General features: G+C 42.2%; 1 protein-coding gene across 1 annotated transcript in view; it reads left to right on the top strand.

The window, feature by feature from the left end:
• Window positions 1-20,298, top strand: part of SPI1 (Spi-1 proto-oncogene) — a 30,240-nt gene extending 9,942 nt beyond the window's left edge. The window contains exons 3-5 of the mRNA XM_005302317.4: window positions 11,166-11,353; window positions 18,250-18,406; window positions 19,484-20,298. Of these exons, the coding sequence (XP_005302374.1) occupies window positions 11,166-11,353; window positions 18,250-18,406; window positions 19,484-19,800 (662 nt within the window). The 3' untranslated portion in view covers window positions 19,801-20,298. The remainder of the gene's footprint in view (window positions 1-11,165; window positions 11,354-18,249; window positions 18,407-19,483) is intronic.
• The last annotated feature ends 645 nt before the right edge of the window (window positions 20,299-20,943 follow it).

The following is a 20,943-nucleotide window of genomic DNA, read 5'->3' as shown; positions in this document are numbered from 1 at the left end:
ATTGACTCAAATTGAAAAGCATCCGCTACTGTACCACTCATAGCAGTTCCTCAGATTTCCCTGGAAGGTTCCCATCCATGTAGTAATCAGGGCCATCCCTGCTTAGTTTAAGAGATCTAACAAATTCACAACATAATGTACTATAGCTAATAAGAGAGATGGCACAGGACAGCAAGTTTCTGAAGAGGCTTGTCTCACACCTGGGATGTTTAATTTAAAAAACAAACAAACTACCTAAATCTGCTCTTGACATTGCATTCACAGACCAGATATGAAATTTCTAATTGCACAATAAATAAGGGAAAGAGTAAGGGAGTAATCCTATTTTGACCCAACTACCACTGTAGCTTTTGTGAAGGCATATTGGTCAAAATAGTCAAATTTGAAAGCCTAAAGAAAGGCACTTAAATCTAGAGATGCATATTCAGGTGTTTTATTTTATACACCCAAATTTGAAAACATTGACTTTAACTGCTCTGTGCCTCAGTTTCCACATCTGCAAAATGGGGATTATACTCATCTAACAGATTGGTTGTGACAGTTAAGTAATTAATATTTTAAAAGTCCTAACACTCACCAGAATGCATTCACGTGTGTATGCGCACACACTGCCCCCGCCATGCATCCACTCCTTCCAACCTCGGCCCCAATTCTGCATATCACTTAAGCACATCTTTAATAATGTGCTCAAGTCCCACTGAAAATCAACAAGATTTAAGTACATACGTAAGTGCTTTGCTGAATCAGGGCCCTAAGGACACCCAGGCCCCCAGTTTATATGGACATTTGCCCCTTGCTAACCTTTTCTAAATGTTAGCAACAATACAAAATCTCCAACACACCCATACAGCTGGGTTTCAGTTCTCCTATTAGAGGTGGTTAGGCGGGAACAATACCTCACAATCCCAACACACATTTCACATAAATTATTGTTTATTTGTATTATGGTAGCACCAGCAATTTGCCACACATTGTCCAAACATATAGTAAGTCACAGTCCCTCCCCTGAATTTCTCACTATCTAGGACAACAAGCAAGAAATAAGAAGTAAAGGAGAGAAATAAACCATACAAGTCAACTCTTTTGCTGTTTCCTATAAATATCAGCCATCCCCAAGTTGGCTAATTTCTTGTAGGCATTACAGTAGCAATAAGACTTGAGGAGGGATATAAAAGAGCACAGGAAAGAGACTTTACAACCTATTTTAAGGGGTGTGTTCTTTGTGTAAGGAGTGGTGTGGAGGAAAGTGCAAAGACGGTTGTGGGATAAATGGACAAACAAGGAGTCAGGGCTGGTGGTGATATCGATGTAGTAAAAGGGGTGTCAACATGATAAAATACAATAACAGATTAGTAGCGAGGGGCAGAGTGTGAAGGGTTCATTACGCTTAAGATGTATTCCAAAAATATATCACAAGGCTTTTTCAAAAATCCTCAGGACAGCCCTGGTGTGATTATGGTGAGCAGCAGACCTCTAAAATTGGGGCTATTGCAAAATAATTATTAATTATTTTTACTAATACTTTAGTAAGCCAGTAAGTATTAAATATCAGAGGAGTAGCCGTGTTAGTCTGTATCCACAAAAACAACGAGGACTCCAGTGGCACCTTAAAGACTAACAGATTTATTTGGGAAGTGGGGTTTTTTACCCACGAAAGCTTATGCCCAAATAAATCTGTTAGTCTTTAAGGTGCCACCGGACTCCTCGTTGTTCCAGTAAGTATTGTGTAGCACATTTTGTAAGACCAATGCAGTCTTAGGGTATGTCTACATTTCGAGCTGGGGGTGTGATGCCCAGCTCAAGGAGACACACACTAGTTCTCATTGAGCTAGCATGCTAAAAAGAGAGCATAACCATGGTGGCACAAACTGTGGGATGGGCTAGCTGCCCCAAGTATATGTCTAGGATCTTGGATGGGTATGTATTAGGGATCGCTCACACCACTTTGGCTACACTATTTTTAGTACATTAGCTCAATGAGAGCTAGCATGGGTATGCCTCCTCAAGCTGGGAATCAGCCTCTCCAGCTCGAAGTGCTGACATATCCTTTTAAATACGAGACTTCAATGTAGGAGACTTCATTGTAGCTCTGTGATTAAATTGTTGCTGAGCAGAGGGGAGACCACCAAGTTTGTGTGAGAGAGTTAAAGTGTTGTCAATGCTCATAATTTCATATTGTTCTGTGTTTTTCTTAAAGTGCCAGATCCTGGAATAATTTGATTACATAAGAATTTCAACTTCCATTTTTAAAAAAGTTTATAGCCCTCATAGTTGCAGAGAAAAGCAAGATTGAGTCCTAAAAGCTCAAGATCCAGAAGACAATTAATAAAAACAGAACTATATATATATATATTAGGGCTGTCAATTAATCACAGTTAACGCACGAGATTAACTTAAAAAAATTGATTGCGATTAAAAAAATTATTCGTGATTAATCACAGTTTTAAATCGCACTGTTAAACAATAGAATACCAATTGAAATGTATTAAATAATTGGATATTTTTCTACATTTTCACGTATATTGTATTCTATGTTGTAATCAAAATCAAATTGCATATTTTTATTACAAATATTTGCACTATAAAAATTATAAACAAAAAAATAATATTTTTAAATTCACCTCATATAAGTACTGTAGTGCAATCTCTTTGTTGTGAAAATGCAGTTTACAACTGTAGATTTTTTTTGTTACATAACTGCACTCAAAAACAAAACAATGTAAAACTTCAGCGCCTACAAGTCCACTCAGGCCTACTTCCTGTTCAGCCAATTACTAAGACAAACAAGTTTGTTTGCATTTACAGGAGATAATGCTGCCCTCTTCTTATTTACAATGCCACCAGAAAGTGAGAACAGGCATTTGCCACTTTTGTAGCCAGCATTGCAAGATATTTACGTGCCAGATATGCTAAACATTCATATGCCCCTTCATGCTTCAGCCACCATTCCAGAGGACATGCTTCCATGCTGATGACGCTCGTTAAAAAAATAATGCGTTAATTAAATTTGTGACTCAACTCCTTAGGGAAGAATTGTTATGTCCCCTACTGTTTTAACTGCATTCTGCCATATATTTCATGTTATAGCTGTCTCGGATGATGACCCAGCACATGTTGTTCATTTTAAGGACACTTTCACTGCAGATTTGACAAAACACAAAGAAGGTATCAATGTAAGATTTCTAAAGCACTCGACCCAAGGTTTAAGAATCTGAAGTGCCTTCCAAAATCTGAGAGGGACGAGGTGTGGAGCATGCTTTCAGAAGTCTTAAAATAGCAACACTGCAGTGCGGAAACTACGGAACCCGAACCACCAAAAAAGAAAATCAACCTTCTGCTGGTGGCATCTGATTCAGATAATGAAAACGAGCATGCTTCGGTCCGCACTGCTTTGGATGGTTATTGAGAAGAACCCATCATCAGCATGGACGCATGTCCACTGGAATGGTGGTTGAAGCATGAAGGAACAAATGAATCTTTAGCGCATCTGGCATGTAAATATTTTGCAACACCGGCTACAACAGTGCCATCAGAACACCTGTTCTCACTTTCAGGTAACATTGTAAACAAGATGCGGGCAGCATTATCTCCTGCAAATGTAAACAAACTTGTTTGTCTGAGCGATTGGCTGAACAAGAAGTAGGACTGAGTGGACTTGCAGGCGCTAAAATTGTATATTGTTTTATTTTTGGATTCGGATTATTTTGTACATAATTCTACATTTGTAAGTTCAACTTTCATGATAAAGAGATTGCATTACAGTATTTGTATTAGGTGAATTGAAAAGTACTATTTCTTTTGTTTTTTTACAGTGCAAATACTTGTAATCAAAAATAAATATAAATATAAAGTGAGCACTGTACACTTTCTATTCTGTGTTGTAATTTAAATCAATATATTTGAAAATGTAGAAAACATCCAAAAATATTTAAATAAATGGTATTCTATTATTAACAGTATGATTAATCGCACGATTAATCGTGATTAATATTTTTTATTGCTTGACAGCCCTAATATATATATAAAAAAACATAACACATCTGTTAATGAAGGGGGGTCACTGTGTTTTACCCCTATCAAAAACCAAATGAGCAAAACAATAAAAATAAAAGAAATGAGGGAATATATAAAAATAAAATATCATGATTTGGGGGAGCTGACTCATGAGTTTTGAATGCTTGGCATTACTGAAATGATCAGATTTGTTAATTAGTAAAGTGAGAAGTAATGAGCTTATCTATAGTTATAGACAAGGCGGCATTTCTCTGGGAAGGGAATGATTCGGCAGAGAATCAGAAGTACATTTTGCAGAGGCTCTCAGTATTTTCCCTGATTTCCTTTATTTTTATTTTTTTGCTCATTTGGTTTTTGATAGAGGTAAAACATAGTGATCCCACTTCATTAACAGATACTTTTCTATAGCCCAATTTACATCCTCCTAGTTGTCTAGCTAGTATTCACTGAGCAAAGGCAAGAGAACATCAACTCCTGTGAGATGAAGGATGCTAGAGAGGTTCAGCTATGGTTTCTAATCCTGGACTAAAGCCATCATATCTGGTGTGGATATCAAAGCCTTTAGATTAGGGCTGTCAAGTGATTAAACAAATTAATCACGATTAATTGCATTGTTAAACAACAATAGAATACCATTTATTTTAAATATTTTTGGATGTTTACTACATTTTCAAACATTAATTTCAATTACAAAACAGAATACAAAGTGTACAGTGCTCACTTTATTTTTGATTACAAATATTTGCACTGTAAAAAAAATTTATTTTTCAATTCACCTCATAGAAGTACTGTAGTGCAATCTCTTTATCATGAAAGTTGAACTTACAAATGTAGAATTATGTACAAAAAAACTGCATTCAAAATTAAAACAATGTAAAATTTTAGAGCCTACAAGTCCACTCAGTCCTACTTCTTGGTCAGCCAATCTCGCAGACAAACAAGGTTGATTACAATTTGAAGAAGATAATGCTGCCTGCTTCTTATTTACAATGTCACTTGAGAATAAGAACAGACGTTCGCATGGCACTGTTGTAGCTGGCGTTGGAAGATATTTATGTTCCAGATGCGGTAAAGATTTGTATGTCCCTTCATGCTTCAACCACCATTCCAGAGGACAAGCTTCCATGCTGATGGTGGGTTCTGCTTGATAATGATTCAAAGCAGTGCAGACTGACGCATGTTCATTTTCATCATCTGAGTCAGATGCCACCAGCAGAAGGTTAATTTTCTTTTTTGGTGGTTTGGGATCTGTAGTTTCTGCATCAGAGTGTTGCTCTTTTAAGACTTCTAAAAGCATGCTCCACACTTCGTCCCTCTCAGATTTTGGACGGCACTTCAGATTCTTAAACTTTGAGTCAAGTGCTGTAGCTATTTTTAGAAACCTTCTTTGCGTTTTGTCAAAGCTGCTGTGAAAATGTTCTTAAAACCGATATATGCTCGGTCATCATCCGAGCCTGCTATAACTTGAAATATATGCAGAATGCGGGTAAAACAGAGCAGGAGACATACAATTCTCCCTCCAAGGAGTACAATCACACATGTAATTGACGCATTATTTTTTTAGCAAGCATCATCAGCATGGAAGCATGTCCTCTGGAATGGTGGCCGAAGCATGAAGGGGCATACAAATGTTTAGCATATCTGGCATGTAAATACCTTGCAACGCCAGCCATAGGTGCCGACTCCATGGGTGCTCCAGGGCTGGAGCACCCACGGGGAAAAATTGGTGGGTGCCAGGGAGGGGCAGAATTGGGGCGGGGACTTTGGGGAAGGGATTGGAATGGGGGCGGGGCAGAGAAATGGTGGAGTAGGGGCGGGGCTGGGGGGAGTGAGCACCCACCGGCGCTGGGGAAAGTTGGTGCCTATGACGCCAGCTACAAAAAGTGCCATGGGATCACCTGTTTTCACTTTCAGGTGACATAAAAAAGAAGCAGGCAGCAGTATCTCCCGTCAATGTAAACTAACTCGTTTGTCTTAGTGATTGACAGAATAAGAAGTAGGACTGAGTGGACTTGTAGGCTCTGGAGTTTTACACTGTTTTGTTTTTGAGTGCAGTTATGTAACCAAAAAAAAATCTGCATTTGTAAGTAACACTTTTACAATAAAGAGATTGCACTACAGTACATGTATGAGGTGAATTGAAAAATACTATTTATCATTTTTACAGTGCATATATTTGTAAAAAAATAATAATATAAAGTGAGCACTGTGCACTTTGTATTCTGTGTTGTAATTGAATCAATATTGAAAATGTAGAAAAACATCCAAAAATATTTAATAAATTTCAACTGGTATTCTATTGGTATAAGAACAATTAATCACAATTAATTTTGTGTGTTAATTGCATGAGTTAACTGCAATTAATTGACAGCTCTACTGTAGAGCAATTATTGCATCCCAGCAGGCCAACATCCTCTATGTGTGTAAAGACAATGAGTTCAGGGCTCATCACTGTCCTTCCTTTAACCTTTCACTACATAAAAGACCAAAACAAACATGGTCTCCATGTCTCTACAACAGAGAATTTTCTCACATCCTCTTTCACTTCACATGAAATTTTTCAGAATGACTCCAGAGTGCAGATACAGCTTGGCTTTTACTGACGCTGTCCTTGAGCCACAAAGTAGACACTTTCATTTCCTGAGTGTTTCTCCCCTTTCTTCTCCTCTCTCTCCACCTTTGCATCTTTCTGACCAGTAAGGAACAACTACACCTCATTACCAACTTCAAACCTACAAAGAACTTATAAAAGAAAAAACTCCAACTCAAATTGATAATAGTAATATCTGGGGAAGTGGATATTTATAATTTCCCATCTTCTGGTGCGCAGTGCTGACACCTAATGTGGTGCAGCATACCTATCCACACCTGAATGCTCTGACGGTAGGGATACTTGGAGACAGACATGGGGATTTATCTTTCAACATCACCAAAATATATTGGATTAAGAAAGTTTTGCTCAAGAGCAGAATTGATTGATAAATAATTCACTAAAAAGAAATAGGGACTGTCCTCCCTTCACAAGGGTTGTTGCATACATGGGAGCAGTATTATGCATGTGGGTACAGTATTGTGTTACGTTAACTTATGACCTGGTGCAGGTTTGTTACCTATCTGTGGCATGTGGTCAGTGTGGTAACTCCCGAGATGGTGCATAATTATCATCATCATCATCATATCTGAATTGCAGCTACTTTCTTATAGTACTTCAGTAACATGTGTTGTGTTGTTGGCATCCTTTCGTCTCTGAAGAGACAGTGGGAATTGCAGCCTATGATGTAGATAGACGATTTGCAATGTCTCATGTGACTGAATAGTCCAATAGTCGATCAGATTTGCATGATCTTTGGCAGTTATTGCAAATGTACGTATCTTGGTTGGGAGCTGCTTGCTTCCTAAGGGCTCTTTTCTCTTCAAGCTGTAGGAGCCAGCTCCAGTCATAGACTTTGATGCCCTGATGGAGACAATGGCACCACTTGTTACACCATTCAAATAAAAATGGAATTCATTGTTGAATAGGCCAGGTGACAGTGATTAAAGGGGTGGGAATTAATAGCATTCTAAAAGTTAATCTAGCTGTCAAGAAGAGCCTTAACAAGGAAGTTCTAGAGGTAGCAGAGGCTTTGACAGGAGTTCCAACAAATGAAGAGCCATCCTGAAATATAGAAGAAACAATTGCTATGAAAAATGGCTACAGAAGGATTCAAGGAAGCCTGCTGGGAAGCACTCACAATGTTCCTATTTAGGAATGAAGATTACAAATGCTGCACATGTATGAAGCATAACTCGTTACCTCTTTGGTAGCCATGGTTACTGATGGTGGGAAGTTCCACAGATGAGGACTTGACACTGAGGACACCCAGAGTTTCATCCTGGGGTCAGTTACGGCATCCTTGCTAATCTTAGTTATTACATTGGGTTGCAGAGAGGTGGTCTTTGAAAAAAGTCAGCCCCAGCCTATTGAGGGTTTTTTAAAGATTAACACTAGACCCCTCAAGCAGATCCAGAACAGGCTGAGGAGCCAGCGCAGAGCACTGTTTACTATGCTCTCATCAGTTTGTCACCCAAAAGGTGGACTGCCGCCTGTTGGATCAATTGGAACATCCGTGGTCAATCCTAAGTAGAATGTGTTGTGACAATCTAAACTGGTGAAACTGGTGAATGGATCATTGTGACTAAGTCTGCATGTGAAAACAAAAGGCTCAATCTTCTAACTAGACAAATAATCCTCTGATAGGATAGCCCAAACCCTCCTATTGGAACATTCCACCTTAGGTAACCTATGGACCCACACTCTCACACAGCCCGTCATACCCTGGACTGGATTCTGATGTTAGATTTTAACATTAAAAAAATGGCAGGAGCCATCCTAATATCCTACTCAGACCACTTCCTCTTCCAGGTATAAATAAAACACTCTCACATTGCAAGGCAAGAAACAATCACCCTCATGTTTCCCCTCTGAAAATGCGTAAACTGTTGGACCTTGCCAAATTTCAGACCTTGCTTACAGAAAAACGAAGAGCCCAAGCAGTAGAATTAGTGAGGCAACACAACTACTCCTTGACTACTGCTATAGACTACCAAGCATCCCCTCCCACACATATTGACGTGAATGACCTGTGATAGAAAAAGTAGAAAGGAAGAAAACAAGTATGGGTGGCCAAAAATCATTTGATACAAACAGACCCAGAGAAATAATTTCTACAGACCTTTGCCACTGTCACAAAGGGGGCAAAGGGTATGTTTACACTGCAATCACAGGGTGTGACTGCAGCTGAAGTAGACATACCTGAGCTAGCTTTAATCTAGCTAGCTTGGGTCCTGGAGCAGCGAAGCTGCGGCAGCGCGTGCTTGCCCCTTGAGAAATTACGCAGGGTTCCAGGTGGGCTTGTACAGCTTGTGCTGCCGAGGCTTCACTGCTCCCATACCCGAGCTACCTCGGGTACATCTACTTGAGCTGCAATCACACTGTGATTGCGATGTAGTCATACCCCAACCCCCCCCTCCCCACTTCTCCTCTGCCATAGCAGCACATGTTGCTGTGAACACATCATCCTGGGGTTCTAATCTCTGCACTGGCTCCCCCGTGAATGCAGAATCCAATTCAAAGTTAGTGTTCTGATTTTGAAAGCTGTCCATGGGATTGACCCTAGCTACTAGAGAGACTGCCTCTCCCACTGTGACCACGATCTCCCGTGACAGCTATGTTAGACTAGAACAATGAAACCATCAAACCATGGGAGAAGCTCATGACAGTAGGAGACAACTTTCACAGGAGCTGGGGCTAGACTAAGGAACTCACTCCTGAAAGAAAAGAATGAGCACAAACCTCACTACATTCAGAACTAAATACAAAACTCATCTTTTCCATTTAGCTTTATCTCAGTAAGTTCTTCATGCAGCTACACCCAGAAACAAACACATTTACTCACATACACACGAACAAGCGACAATTCTAAACAACCCCAGTCCCCAAAACCCTATAAACTGATTAAGCTTCTCTCCCTTCTCAGTCTGAAGGAAAAGTGAGACTATTATTCTTATTTCTGCTTTTGATACTTGGAGAGTGCTCAGATACTTTGCTGATGGATGACATAAGTACCTAGATACAGTCACGTACAATGACATCACATCACAGAACAAGGACCAGTTGTCCCTCTCATTCTGACTTTAATGCAACTACACTTGGAACAGTTCTATCCACCACATATCAGAAAGATGTTGACAAATGGGAGGGAATTCTGAGAAGAGCAAAAGCATGATTAGGGGGCTGGAAATACTGATTTATATAGAAAGATTAAGAGAGCTAAGTATATACAGCTAGGCTAAGTGACAATTAAAAGTATGTTGAAAGGGCACATAATAGCAGTCTGCAAATATGTGAAGGGTGAGACAAATGATTTTAAATAGTACAAGGGGCTAGAACAAGGAGTAACGGGGTATAAGTAAGAAAGGGAAAATTCAGGGTGAATATCAGGAAGGGCTTTTTGACAATTGGACATATTAGATGGTGGAATACTGTCAAGGGACATGGTGGAAACCCCATCAATTCAGAGAGTTAGTGCTAGATTTTAAAACCTGAGTACACCCAAATTTGTGCTTATAATTATTGACTGAGAGTGAAATGGAGCTTGCAAAGCCTCCGGCTGTCCCTTGGCAGATTCTAAATTATGCATCACCAATACAAAATTCTGCAGCACACTGAAAATTTGGGGCAGCATAAACTGAACAATAATCCAAAATTGAGACCTGTGTTGACTTTAAGTTCAAGATAAATAATGCAAGAAATAGTGTACTGGTTGCCTTAATCTTTTTAATTAAAAAAAAACCAACAACCCCTTTTTGAATGTATCTGAATCTGTCACAGAAATTTCTAGTGTGCCACAGAATTTAGCACTGCCATGCTACAGAAATGAGGGGGGCTTGCCTCAGAATTTAGGCCCACAGTACAACAAAGTAAACAGGACTCACCAATAGCTCCTCTTCCCCATCTCATCTTGTAAGATTGTGTATATGCATGTGTGTGTGTGTGTGTGTGTGTGTGTGTGTGTGTGTGTGTGTGTGTGTGTGTGTGTGTGTGTGTGGTATAGTGAGGCATGGTTCCATGCCGACTCTAGCAGTTCACCATGGTCTTTCTGCAACATATAGATGTGATGGGGCCAAGTGGAAAATGGAAAAGATTATTTGTGGGGAGCAATCTGTAATTTTTTTTCTCTCTCCTCCTCACCCCACAATGAGGAAGACTGTGATGACATTGAGAGGCAAGAAAAATTATTGCAACATACTAGCCCCTGGGTGAAATTAAAAAAAATTTACTTGGCCCTAAAAGAAACAACTTTACCTTTTGTCCACAGAGCAAAGGGTCAGCATTTACCATTTCTGCAACATATAATATATTCCCTTTGAGACCTATTAGGTGTCTGTCTGATGGTATCATTCTACTGAAAGTTGCCATAGGATGATTGGCCCCCATCAAGGCCATCTTGGAGATGAGGAGACGTTGTTCACAGGCAGGATGAGCTATGTAGAGTGTTATTTAGGGGTCTGGTCACTACATGGGGAGAGGGGGAACAAGGAGTGAAAAGGTTTGATGAATGCTGCATGTTTCTTACCTCTATATTAACAGAGAATTGTTCCATTTCTTTTAGACCATTACTGGGAGTATCACCCACACCACATGCACAGTGAGTTTGAGAACTTCGGGGACAACCAGTTTACAGAACTCCAGAGCGTACAGCCACCTCAGCTGCAACAGCTCTATCGGCACATGGAGTTTGAGCAGATGCATGTCCTAGACTCGGGGATCCCAACCACACATATTGGCCTCAACCACCAGGTATGGTTGTCACCTTTTGCACAGAATATAGGATGACAGTAAAGAGCATGGAACAAGAGGCATCAGAGACTGAGCAGTGTTTTGCCAAAGGTGTTAGTGAAATGCAGGGTACAAGTTATGGATCTTGACATAAAACTCCCTAAGGAAAGGGTTAAACAGAAAGCCTAGCCTAGAGTCCCACAGAAGGGCTGGCTACAGCAACCACGCTAAGGAGAAGTGTTGGTTAAGCACATTTGTCTGGATGGCGGCTCACAGGCTGTCTTTTCACTGCTAAAGGAAGTGTGATTTTTTAGAGCTGTGTAGAGAAAGGGTCATTCTGTTTCGTAGAGGATTTTGATATTTGGCTTCGTTCCAATTTGGAACATCAACATAAATCAAATATTTCAAATTTCTCCACAAATGAGAATGGAGCCCCAGCTCTGGGGTAGTATACTTGGCAGGTTGCCCTGGAGCTGCAAACCCTGAGGTCCCTGACTTGAATGCAGTCTACCTGGCAGGCTGTTCTGAAAGCCACAGATCCTGGAAGCCCTGGCTCCAAGGCAGTTCTATAGACATGGACACAATGGTGTCTTAGCTGAGGTTTTGCAGATGGAATTGCCGTGTAGGGCTGACCATAAATTATGAAACACATGTTCTGATGATTTTCAACACTCACCCATCCCTTGTAACACTTTAGCAAACATTTAAAATTAAGGACCCACCCACTTCCTAATGCATTACATAACTGATGGAAGCCCCTTAGCTGTTTATGCCATTAATGCTCAGAGTAAATAGGACTTGTGTATGTATATTGTTTTAATTAAACAGCCTAGGAGAAAATACCCTGCATCTATGTGGCTAATTTTTCTTCCAACAGGAAACTCATCCACTGCAAAGCCTCAAAATCTACCACACAGCAAACACAACAATAGTATGTGAAATGTAGACTATAGGGTGCAGATGCAAACAAACAGAATCAGGTACTGACAAAAAGACAGGGAAAAAAAATGCGTGGGACACCACTCTGTGAGGAGCTTCAAGCTGTTCCAGTTCCAGCATTTAGACAAGCTGCTGAAATGCAGTGACTGACCATTATGTCCATCCGAAGGCTGAGAATGAGCATTGACCCCACTTTGTTTCCTTGTAAACATCACCGAATGGCGGCAGAGAAGGAGATTTTGCCCATCCCGCTGCTTTGTTCCACTCACCCATCCGCGCCTTGTCTGGCATTTCAGTACAGAGGTGATAGGGCTAATTCCGTCCATGGAAGCCAAAACAGGGAAAGAACAGGTTACGGAATAGACAAATTAGATCTATTAAGGATGACAGGGCCTGATGAAAATCATCCTATGGTACTTAGGGAACTAGCTGAAGCAATCTCAGAACCCTTTGCAATTATCTTTGAGAACTCATGGAGGATGTGTGAGGTCCAAGAAGACCTGAGAAGGGCAAACACCGTACCTATCTTTAAAAAGGGGAACAAAGAAAACCCAGAGAATTATAGACCAGGCAGCCTAACTTCGATATCCAGAAAGATATTGGAAAAAATTAACAAACAATCAATATGTAAGCACTTAGAGTAGCGGTTCTCAAACTGTGTGGGCAGGGACCCCAAAGTGGATTGGGACTCCATTTTAATGTGGTAGCCAGGGCTGGGTTAGATTTACCAAAGTCTGAGCCCCATCACACAGAGATGAAGTCGAGGCCAGAGGACTTCAGCCTTGGGTGGCGGAGCTCAGGTTACAGGCCCCCTACCTGGGCTGAAGCCCAGGGGCTTCGGCTTTACCCCCTTCCCCCAGGGCAGTGGGGCTTGGGCTTCCCACCCTCCCCGCGGGGCTTGGGCAGGCTCAGGATTCAGTCCCCCCTACTGGGGTCATGTAGTAATTTTTGTTCTGAGAAGGGGGTTGCAGTGCTACGAAGTTTGAGAGCACCTGACTTAGAGGATAATAGGGTTATAAGGAATAGCCAGCATGGATGTTAAGAACAAATCATGCCAAATCAACCTAATTGCTTTCTTTAACAGGGTTACTGGCTTAGTGGATAGGAAGGAAGCAATAGATGTGATATCTTCATTTTAGCAAGGCTTTTAACACAGCCCCACATGACATTCACATAAGCAAATTACGGGAATGTGGTCTAGGTGAAATTATTATAAAGTGGATGCAGAACTGGTTGAAAAACTGAACTCAAAAAGTAGTTATTAATGGTTCGCTGTCAAACTGGGAGCACATATCTAGTGTGGTCTTGAAGGGGTCAGGCTTAGGACTGGCACTATTCAATAATTTCATTAATGACTTGGATAATGGAGTAGAGAGCATACTTATAAAATCTTTAGACATCAAGCTGGGAGGGGTTGCAAACACTTTAGAGGCAAGGATTAAATTTCAAAATGACCTTGATAGTTTAGAGAATTGGTATGAAATCAACGAGATGAAATTCAGTAAAGACAAATGCAAAGTACTACACTTAGGAAGGGAAAAAATCAAATGCACAAGATGGGCAATAATTGGTGAGGCGGTAGTAATTGGGGGTGGGGAGGAACTGTCAGGGATAGTACTTGGTCCTGCTAGTGAAGGCAGGGGAATGGACTTGATGACCTTTCAAGGTCCTTTCAGTTCTATGAGATAGGTATAGCTCCATATTTATTTAGTACTGCTGAAAAGAGTCTGGGGGTTATGGTAGATCACAAATTGAATGTGAGTCAGCAAGGTGAAGCAGTTGTGAAAAAGGCTAATATAATTCTGGGGTATAATAATGAGTGTCATATGTAAGACAGAGGAGATAATTGTCCTGCTGTACTCGGCACTGGTAAATCCTCAGCTGGAGAACTGTGTCTAGTTCTTGGATCCACACTTTAGGAGAGCTATGGATAAATTGGAGAGTCCAGAGGTGACCAACAAAAATGATAAAAGGTTTAGAAAACCTGACTTATAAGGGGAGGTTAAAAAACAACAATAACCACTGGGCATGTTTAGTCTTGAGAAAAACAGACTGAGCTGGGACCTGTCTTCCTGATATGTTAAGGACTGTTATAAAGAGGATGGTGGTCAACATGTCCACTGATGGTAGAACAAGAAGTAATGGGCTTAATCTACAGCAAGGGAGATTTAGGTTACATATTCGGAAAAAAATTTCTAAGTACCAGGGTAGTTAAGTTCTGGAATAGACTTCCCAAGGGAGGTTGTGGAATCCCCATCACTGGAGGTTTTTAAGAACTAGTTGGACAAACACCTGTCAGGGATGGTCTAGGTTTACTTGGTCCTGCCTCAGCACAAGGGGATGGACTTGATGACTTCTCAAGGTTCCTTCCAGCATTACATTTCTATTTTCTCCTCAAAGAGTACTCTGGAATGCAGCTGTAACTTACTGGTGAATGTGGTTTACAGAGCTCCTTCTGTGAAGAGGCTATGAGTGTTACAGTTCCCAGTTAGGGAGCTTTATGTCACAGAGTGGGGGGAAGTCAGGGCCCTGCACCCCTCTTCCTCCGATTCACCGTGACTCTCAGCCAGCCAGTAAAACAGAAGGTTTATTAGATGACAGGAACACAGTCCCAAGCAGAGCATGTAGGTATAACCAGGACCCCTCAGTCAAGTCCTTCGGGGGGGGGGGGGAGTAGGGAGCTTAGACCCCAGCTTTGGGGTTCCCTGCATTTCACCATCCAGCCCAAAACTGAAAACCAACCCCCCTCTAGCCATCTCTCTCCCCCTTCCCCCAGCTCCTCCCCTCCCTTTGTCCAGTTTCCCGGGCAAAGGTGTCACCAGGCACCACCCCCCTCCTGGCTCAGGTTACAAGCTCAGATAACTCTCAAGTAAAATCATCCCCTGCTATCCCATCCCCAATGCGGACAGTCCCAGTAAAACTAGACGACAATCCCAGGTCAATCCGCCCCGCTCCCTACTGCGTCACACTTTAGCTCAAGCTATAGCAGCTCGTGCATTTAGTGCTGAGCGCAGTGGTTTAATCCCCCTAAGTGTTGGGGCAGATGGCAGTCATCATACAACTACTGTTACAAGGCATTTTCAAGGAAACAGAAGAAGCAGGAGGCTGACTTTCATCCTCATGCTGAATGTGCTAGTCGCTACAGTCATGTGAGATCAAAGCAGTAGTTTGTTATTGAGGGAGGGACATACAAGAAGTTAGCTACCAAAAAAAACTGGAACAGTCCCATTATTTTGTTAGACCAAATCTGAGTTCCAGATTGTCCTTGGACAGGTCTTCTTAAGAAAGTTTACTTAGCTTGTCCATAACAGCTCTCAGCAGACAACACTGTAAGGAAAAGAAAAGGCTGTGTGGAAGAAGAAGGAAAGAAGAAGAGTGGACAGAGGAAAAACAAATAAAGAGCAGGAATACTTAGGTAGTAACAGATTGTGGAAAGTAGCCAGCAGTTTCTAAGACCTCCCCTCTCCACGATTGCATTAATCATCTGCCTCTGCAAGCACCCCAACAGGAAAAGTGACTCATTGTGTAATATTTTCAGGATATCGTACATATCACATATTCTGAATGTCACACAGCGGTGCAATATGTGTTACCAAAAATATAACAGATATGGAAAGTATATATAGTATGGGAGAAACTCATTCTGCCTCCTGAGGCACTATCCACATCTTATCCCTTCCCCTTTCTTGAGGAATCATTCATCCTTCCTCTCCCACAGCACCATCCCATGCTCTTTTCCCCCCTCCAGGGGCATTGTTTAGTTTTGTCCTCTTTCCCCCTTTTGGTATCACACTCACCACCTCCCCCTTCTCCCTCCAGAGGTACCATTCCCCATTTCTCTCCCATCTACTTATTTCCCACTCCCACCCCCACCCCCACCTCTCCCTTCCTTCTCATCCTTGAAGTTGCAGTTTGTTCAACTGTAAAACACTTAAGGTGACTCTGTGGTGAGGTTTGGAGTTTCACTCTGGGGCATCTGACAGGAAACTTACACACACTCTTACCCAATCACGGCCCTTCCTGCCATGCTCGCCTCCAGCCAATCTGCCAACTCACTAACCGCCAGCCACTGCACCCTTCAACCAATCCACTTGCACACTCCTTATTGGGACATTTCAGGATGGTTTGAGACTCATCAGAAAAGTACCAGTCATTCAGTGTTTGACCCCAGACTGGGCACTGTGAGTCATGAACAGACCATGCACTTCCCCCCCACCCATCACCTAACCCTGCGCTGAGGGAGTCATACGCAGAACACCTTTCTCCCACACAGTGCTGGAGGGAAGGGAGGGTAGTTCAAGAGGCCTTCAGTCTCCTGGGTTATCAGTTTAGCACATTTCACCAGCATCATATAAGATGTGGTGTTTTGGGGGGAGTGGAAGAAGTGACCTCCTTACTCCTCTACCTCCTGCACTATTTGGACCCACACAGCAATGTCCCTCCATTGGTGGCAGAGGAGAGGTTTCCTTATTGTTAACCTCTTGCATGGTCTCTGTACCTTGCCTGCCTGACTTCCATGCGATTCACAGGAGGATGAAATATACCTCATGGTCTCACTATCACAAAAGCATGAGGAGACAGTGCCCATATTTTCTCCTGCACAGAGCTCTGTTTGGCACAAGGGGTGGGGGTGGCAATCAAAGAGCAGTTCTCGCATTCCCAAGATCCATCTGCACCAGCCCTGATGTAAAGGTCTGCACTAGCTCATGCCAAGGGATCACATGTCAGTTAAGTATTGGCAGAGCAGAAGTACACTTCACCCTGTAATTGACATACCTCCAACACCAGGCATTTAGCATAGGAACTGGCTACACCAGCTCTACACCAGGTGAGAGGTCTACATTGGGGAATTCTCAGATGGCCAGTTAGGGTCTGATTCCAGCCATTTAACATTACCTAAGTGGTGCAAAATCTGACCCAGTATGGTACATCCCCCACCTTAGTGTTGAGCATCCTCCCTCCTCAAAGCAGGTGAGGACCAGAGAGAGCTGTCCCCAGTTCAGGTGGGATATGCTCCTGCAATGTTAGAACCTTCTCACAGTGCCCAATCTCTTCAGCAATAACAAAGGCAAAAGAGTAACGGATATATACCAGATAGACAAGAAGAAGATACAGTAAACAGCAGTCAGTTTTAAAATGGCTACTTTGTGGCTACAAGTATTTAGAATTGCCAACTTTAAAGGGGCTGCCCCAGAAAGTCTTACTTAGAAAAAGATCCTATAAGAGGTTGGCCCTGGACTGGGGAAAGTTAACAAGGACCAGGAAATCACCAAGGAATGTGCTGCTTCTGTATTTCCCCACTATATCACAGGCACCATGGGTTTTTCCCCCCACATTTAAAGGTGATTGTTGTGAATCCTCCCCAGAAGGTCTATCTGGAGAAAGCTCATCCCAGCAAATCCCAGCCACAGGAATAATCTGTCACCCAAAGACATCTGTTAAATGAATATACTGTCTTCACATTAGAAAAGTGGTGGAGTCTCATCCTGTCAGAAAAATAGACACTTTGCATGACTATTGCCACATCCCTCTAAGAATCTCCTTTACAAGCAATACATCCACCACCACACCCCTAGCAGGCAGGAAGATACCACAGTGATGGGCATGTAGACCTGATTAGAGAAAATTATCTCCCTTGTATAGGTGAGGAAACCAAGGCACAAAGAGGTGCCATGATTGTGCAGGGCCTAAACTAGAACTCACTTCTGTCTTCCACTGCTTCATCCTTCCCCTCTTAAATGGGCCAAGACTGCTAAGGACAGTTTTTGTTCAACTTGATTGGTCCTCTGAATAGGTTTAAACCACACTGTATTTAAGTGACAGCAATTAAATCTCTACTTATGATCTTAAATAATCTCATGCATCTGTCACTCTCTCCCTCCCTTTCTGTTAATCTCCCCTCACACCTACCCTTTTCATTTTTTGCCCCTTGCTCTGTCACTTTCTCCTCCCCACACCATTCTTCCCCTCTTCTACAGGTCTCCTATTTGCCTCGGATTTGCGTACCGTATTCCTCTCCACATCAGCCCAGCTCTGATGAGGAGGATATGGAGAGGCAGAGCCCCCCTTTGGAGGTATCAGATGGGGAGACTGATGGTGTGGACCCACGTCCTGGAATTATACATGGAGAGCCAGGTCAGTAAACCCAGAGAGGCTGCATTGAGCCACAAGCGTGCAGACTGTGTTGGTATGATGTTGACAGATGGTATGAAAGAATTAACTGTGTTTGCCCCTTCACCCAACCCCTAGAAGCTTCAGTTTCCTCTGGCTCCTCACCCACTTTCTTATCTTCTGAAACCTTCGTGGCTACATCCCCATCTCTCTCGCTCTGATCTTATCTCTCCTTGTATACCTATCTTTTCTGCTCTGCTGATTCTGGCCTCATTTCAGTCACCCCTTCTTCCTTTCCTCTGCCAGAAGTTGATCTTCTGCTGCCTCTGCTTTCTGGAACAGTTGACCTGCCTCCACCCCTCTGACTCCCCATCCCTTTCTAAAAAGCACTTAGAACCCATCCCTTATATGCAGTCTATAAACAGAATGTGTTGGCTAGTTACCCACACTTGATTGCTACCCACCAGCCCTTCACACCTCTCACAGGGCTTGATCCTAACCTCACTGAAATTAATGGGAGTCTTTCCACTGACTTTAGTGAACTTTGGATCAGGGCCCTAGGCCCCTGGCCCTACCTATTCTAACTTCTTATTGCTGTAATAAATACCTAACATTAATATAGAGATTTATACGTTGAAAGTAGTGCACTGGTTTTAATCCTCACAACAACTCTGGAAAGTAGATATTATCCCCATTTTATAGATGGGAAAACTGAGGCAGTGAGCTTAAGGGTCTGATTTTCAGAAGTGCTGAGCACTTACAGCTTCACTTGAAGTTGATAGGAACTGTAGATGCTCAACACCTCTGAAAAAAAACCAGACACTAACTCACTTGAGTTACCCAAAACCACAGAACAAACCAGTGTCAGGGCTGGGGCTAGATCTAAGGAGTTACTAGCTCTTATACCTGTGCTCAGTGCACTAGGCCACACTACATCCCAGCATCATCTATCTCTATAACTGCTGTACATTGAAGAATTTCTTCAAATAGCATGTTAGCAAAAACAACAGTATGAACTGTGCAAGTTTCCCCATTCCATGCTACATACTTGAAGCCATGAAGCTGTTTCACCACTGCCTTCTCTCTCTGACCCTCACACAGGCAGCAAGAAGAAAATCCGTCTGTATCAGTTTCTTCTGGACCTTCTTCGAAGTGGAGAGATGAAGGACAGCATCTGGTGGGTGGACAAGGAAAAAGGCACTTTTCAGTTCTCCTCCAAACACAAAGAGGCACTGGCACACCGTTGGGGCATCCAGAAGGGCAACCGCAAGAAAATGACCTACCAGAAGATGGCACGGGCACTGAGAAACTACGGCAAGACGGGGGAAGTCAAGAAGGTCAAGAAGAAGCTGACCTACCAGTTTAGTGGAGAGGTAATGGGAAGGGGAAGCACTGATAGGAAGCATTATCCTCACTGAGCACAGGCCTTGGGACCCTGAGCAAACCAAAAAATGAAGACCTCCTGGCTGGATATTAGCAGAGGAGACGGACGCATCTTTCTCTTTGCTTCACGTGCCCACTTCTCTACCTTGTCAGGGCTTTTTACGTCCGATGTTTCTGGTACGAATTCCCTTCTTCAGCACTTCAGAATCCTACAGATAAGAGAATTCTGCTTCCATCCAACAAGCTGGACAGAGTTGGGAAATTTTAAAAGTGTATAAATATATTATTGTCAGAAAATATTTGTTTGATTGTGTTGTAATTAATGGATACAGTTGATGAAGTTTTGCCCTTCAAAGGCAGTGCTGTGTCATCTTCAGTGACACTGCATTAGCTTACAGCTTTTAAACTAGCATTAATACAGGCTCTGCCGCAGCTCTCAACAGCTAGAGAGAAGTTTGCAGATCTTGGAAAGATACCTGTTCTGTTTAAATAGTAATAACATGTATATATTTAATAAAATTTGATATAATGAAGTCTTGGTGTTTGCATGACGGATGGCTGCTTCACAAACTAGTCTCACTTGCATTTACACAGTATCAACTCAAGTATGGTAACTGGGCATAGTGCAGAATAGGCTCCTGGACTTTATCAACATTTCATGTCTCCATGGGCTTCTTATTTCCCTGGAAATGTTAGAAGCATTCTCAGACTATGAAACAAAAGTGAGTAGGGATCACAGTATCGGAGGCTGTAGAATCCTAAAAGTCACTAGGAACCTGAAAAATGCACACACCAGTCTCAAGTCACCACTGCCATGCATGCTGTATCATCATTTACACCTGTGCATATTAAATGCAAAGAAGGTGCAACACACCACCGATTCAGAATTTTCCACTCACTTATACTGATGGTGGCAATTTATACCCACACATTGCTTTGAACATAATTGGCTTACATTAACCCGTGTTGACGTATGTCTACACCCAGGGATTATCTGTACTTGAAACATTACAGCAGCACAGCTGCAGCACTTCAGTGTAGATACTGTCTGCGCTAATGGGAGGGGTTCTCCTGTTGGCATAGGTAATCCATCTCCTTGAGAGGCGGTAGCGGTGTTAGGTCAGCAGAACTAGGTCTTTCAGGGGTGTGGATTTTTCACACCCCTGAGAGATGTAGCT

The sequence above is a fragment of the Chrysemys picta genome, chromosome 4 (assembly GCF_011386835.1).
Source record: "Chrysemys picta bellii isolate R12L10 chromosome 4, ASM1138683v2, whole genome shotgun sequence".
Lineage (NCBI taxonomy): Eukaryota > Metazoa > Chordata > Testudines > Emydidae > Chrysemys > Chrysemys picta.
Note: the sequence above shows the minus strand (reverse complement) of the source record. Positions and strands in the feature narration are given on the sequence as shown.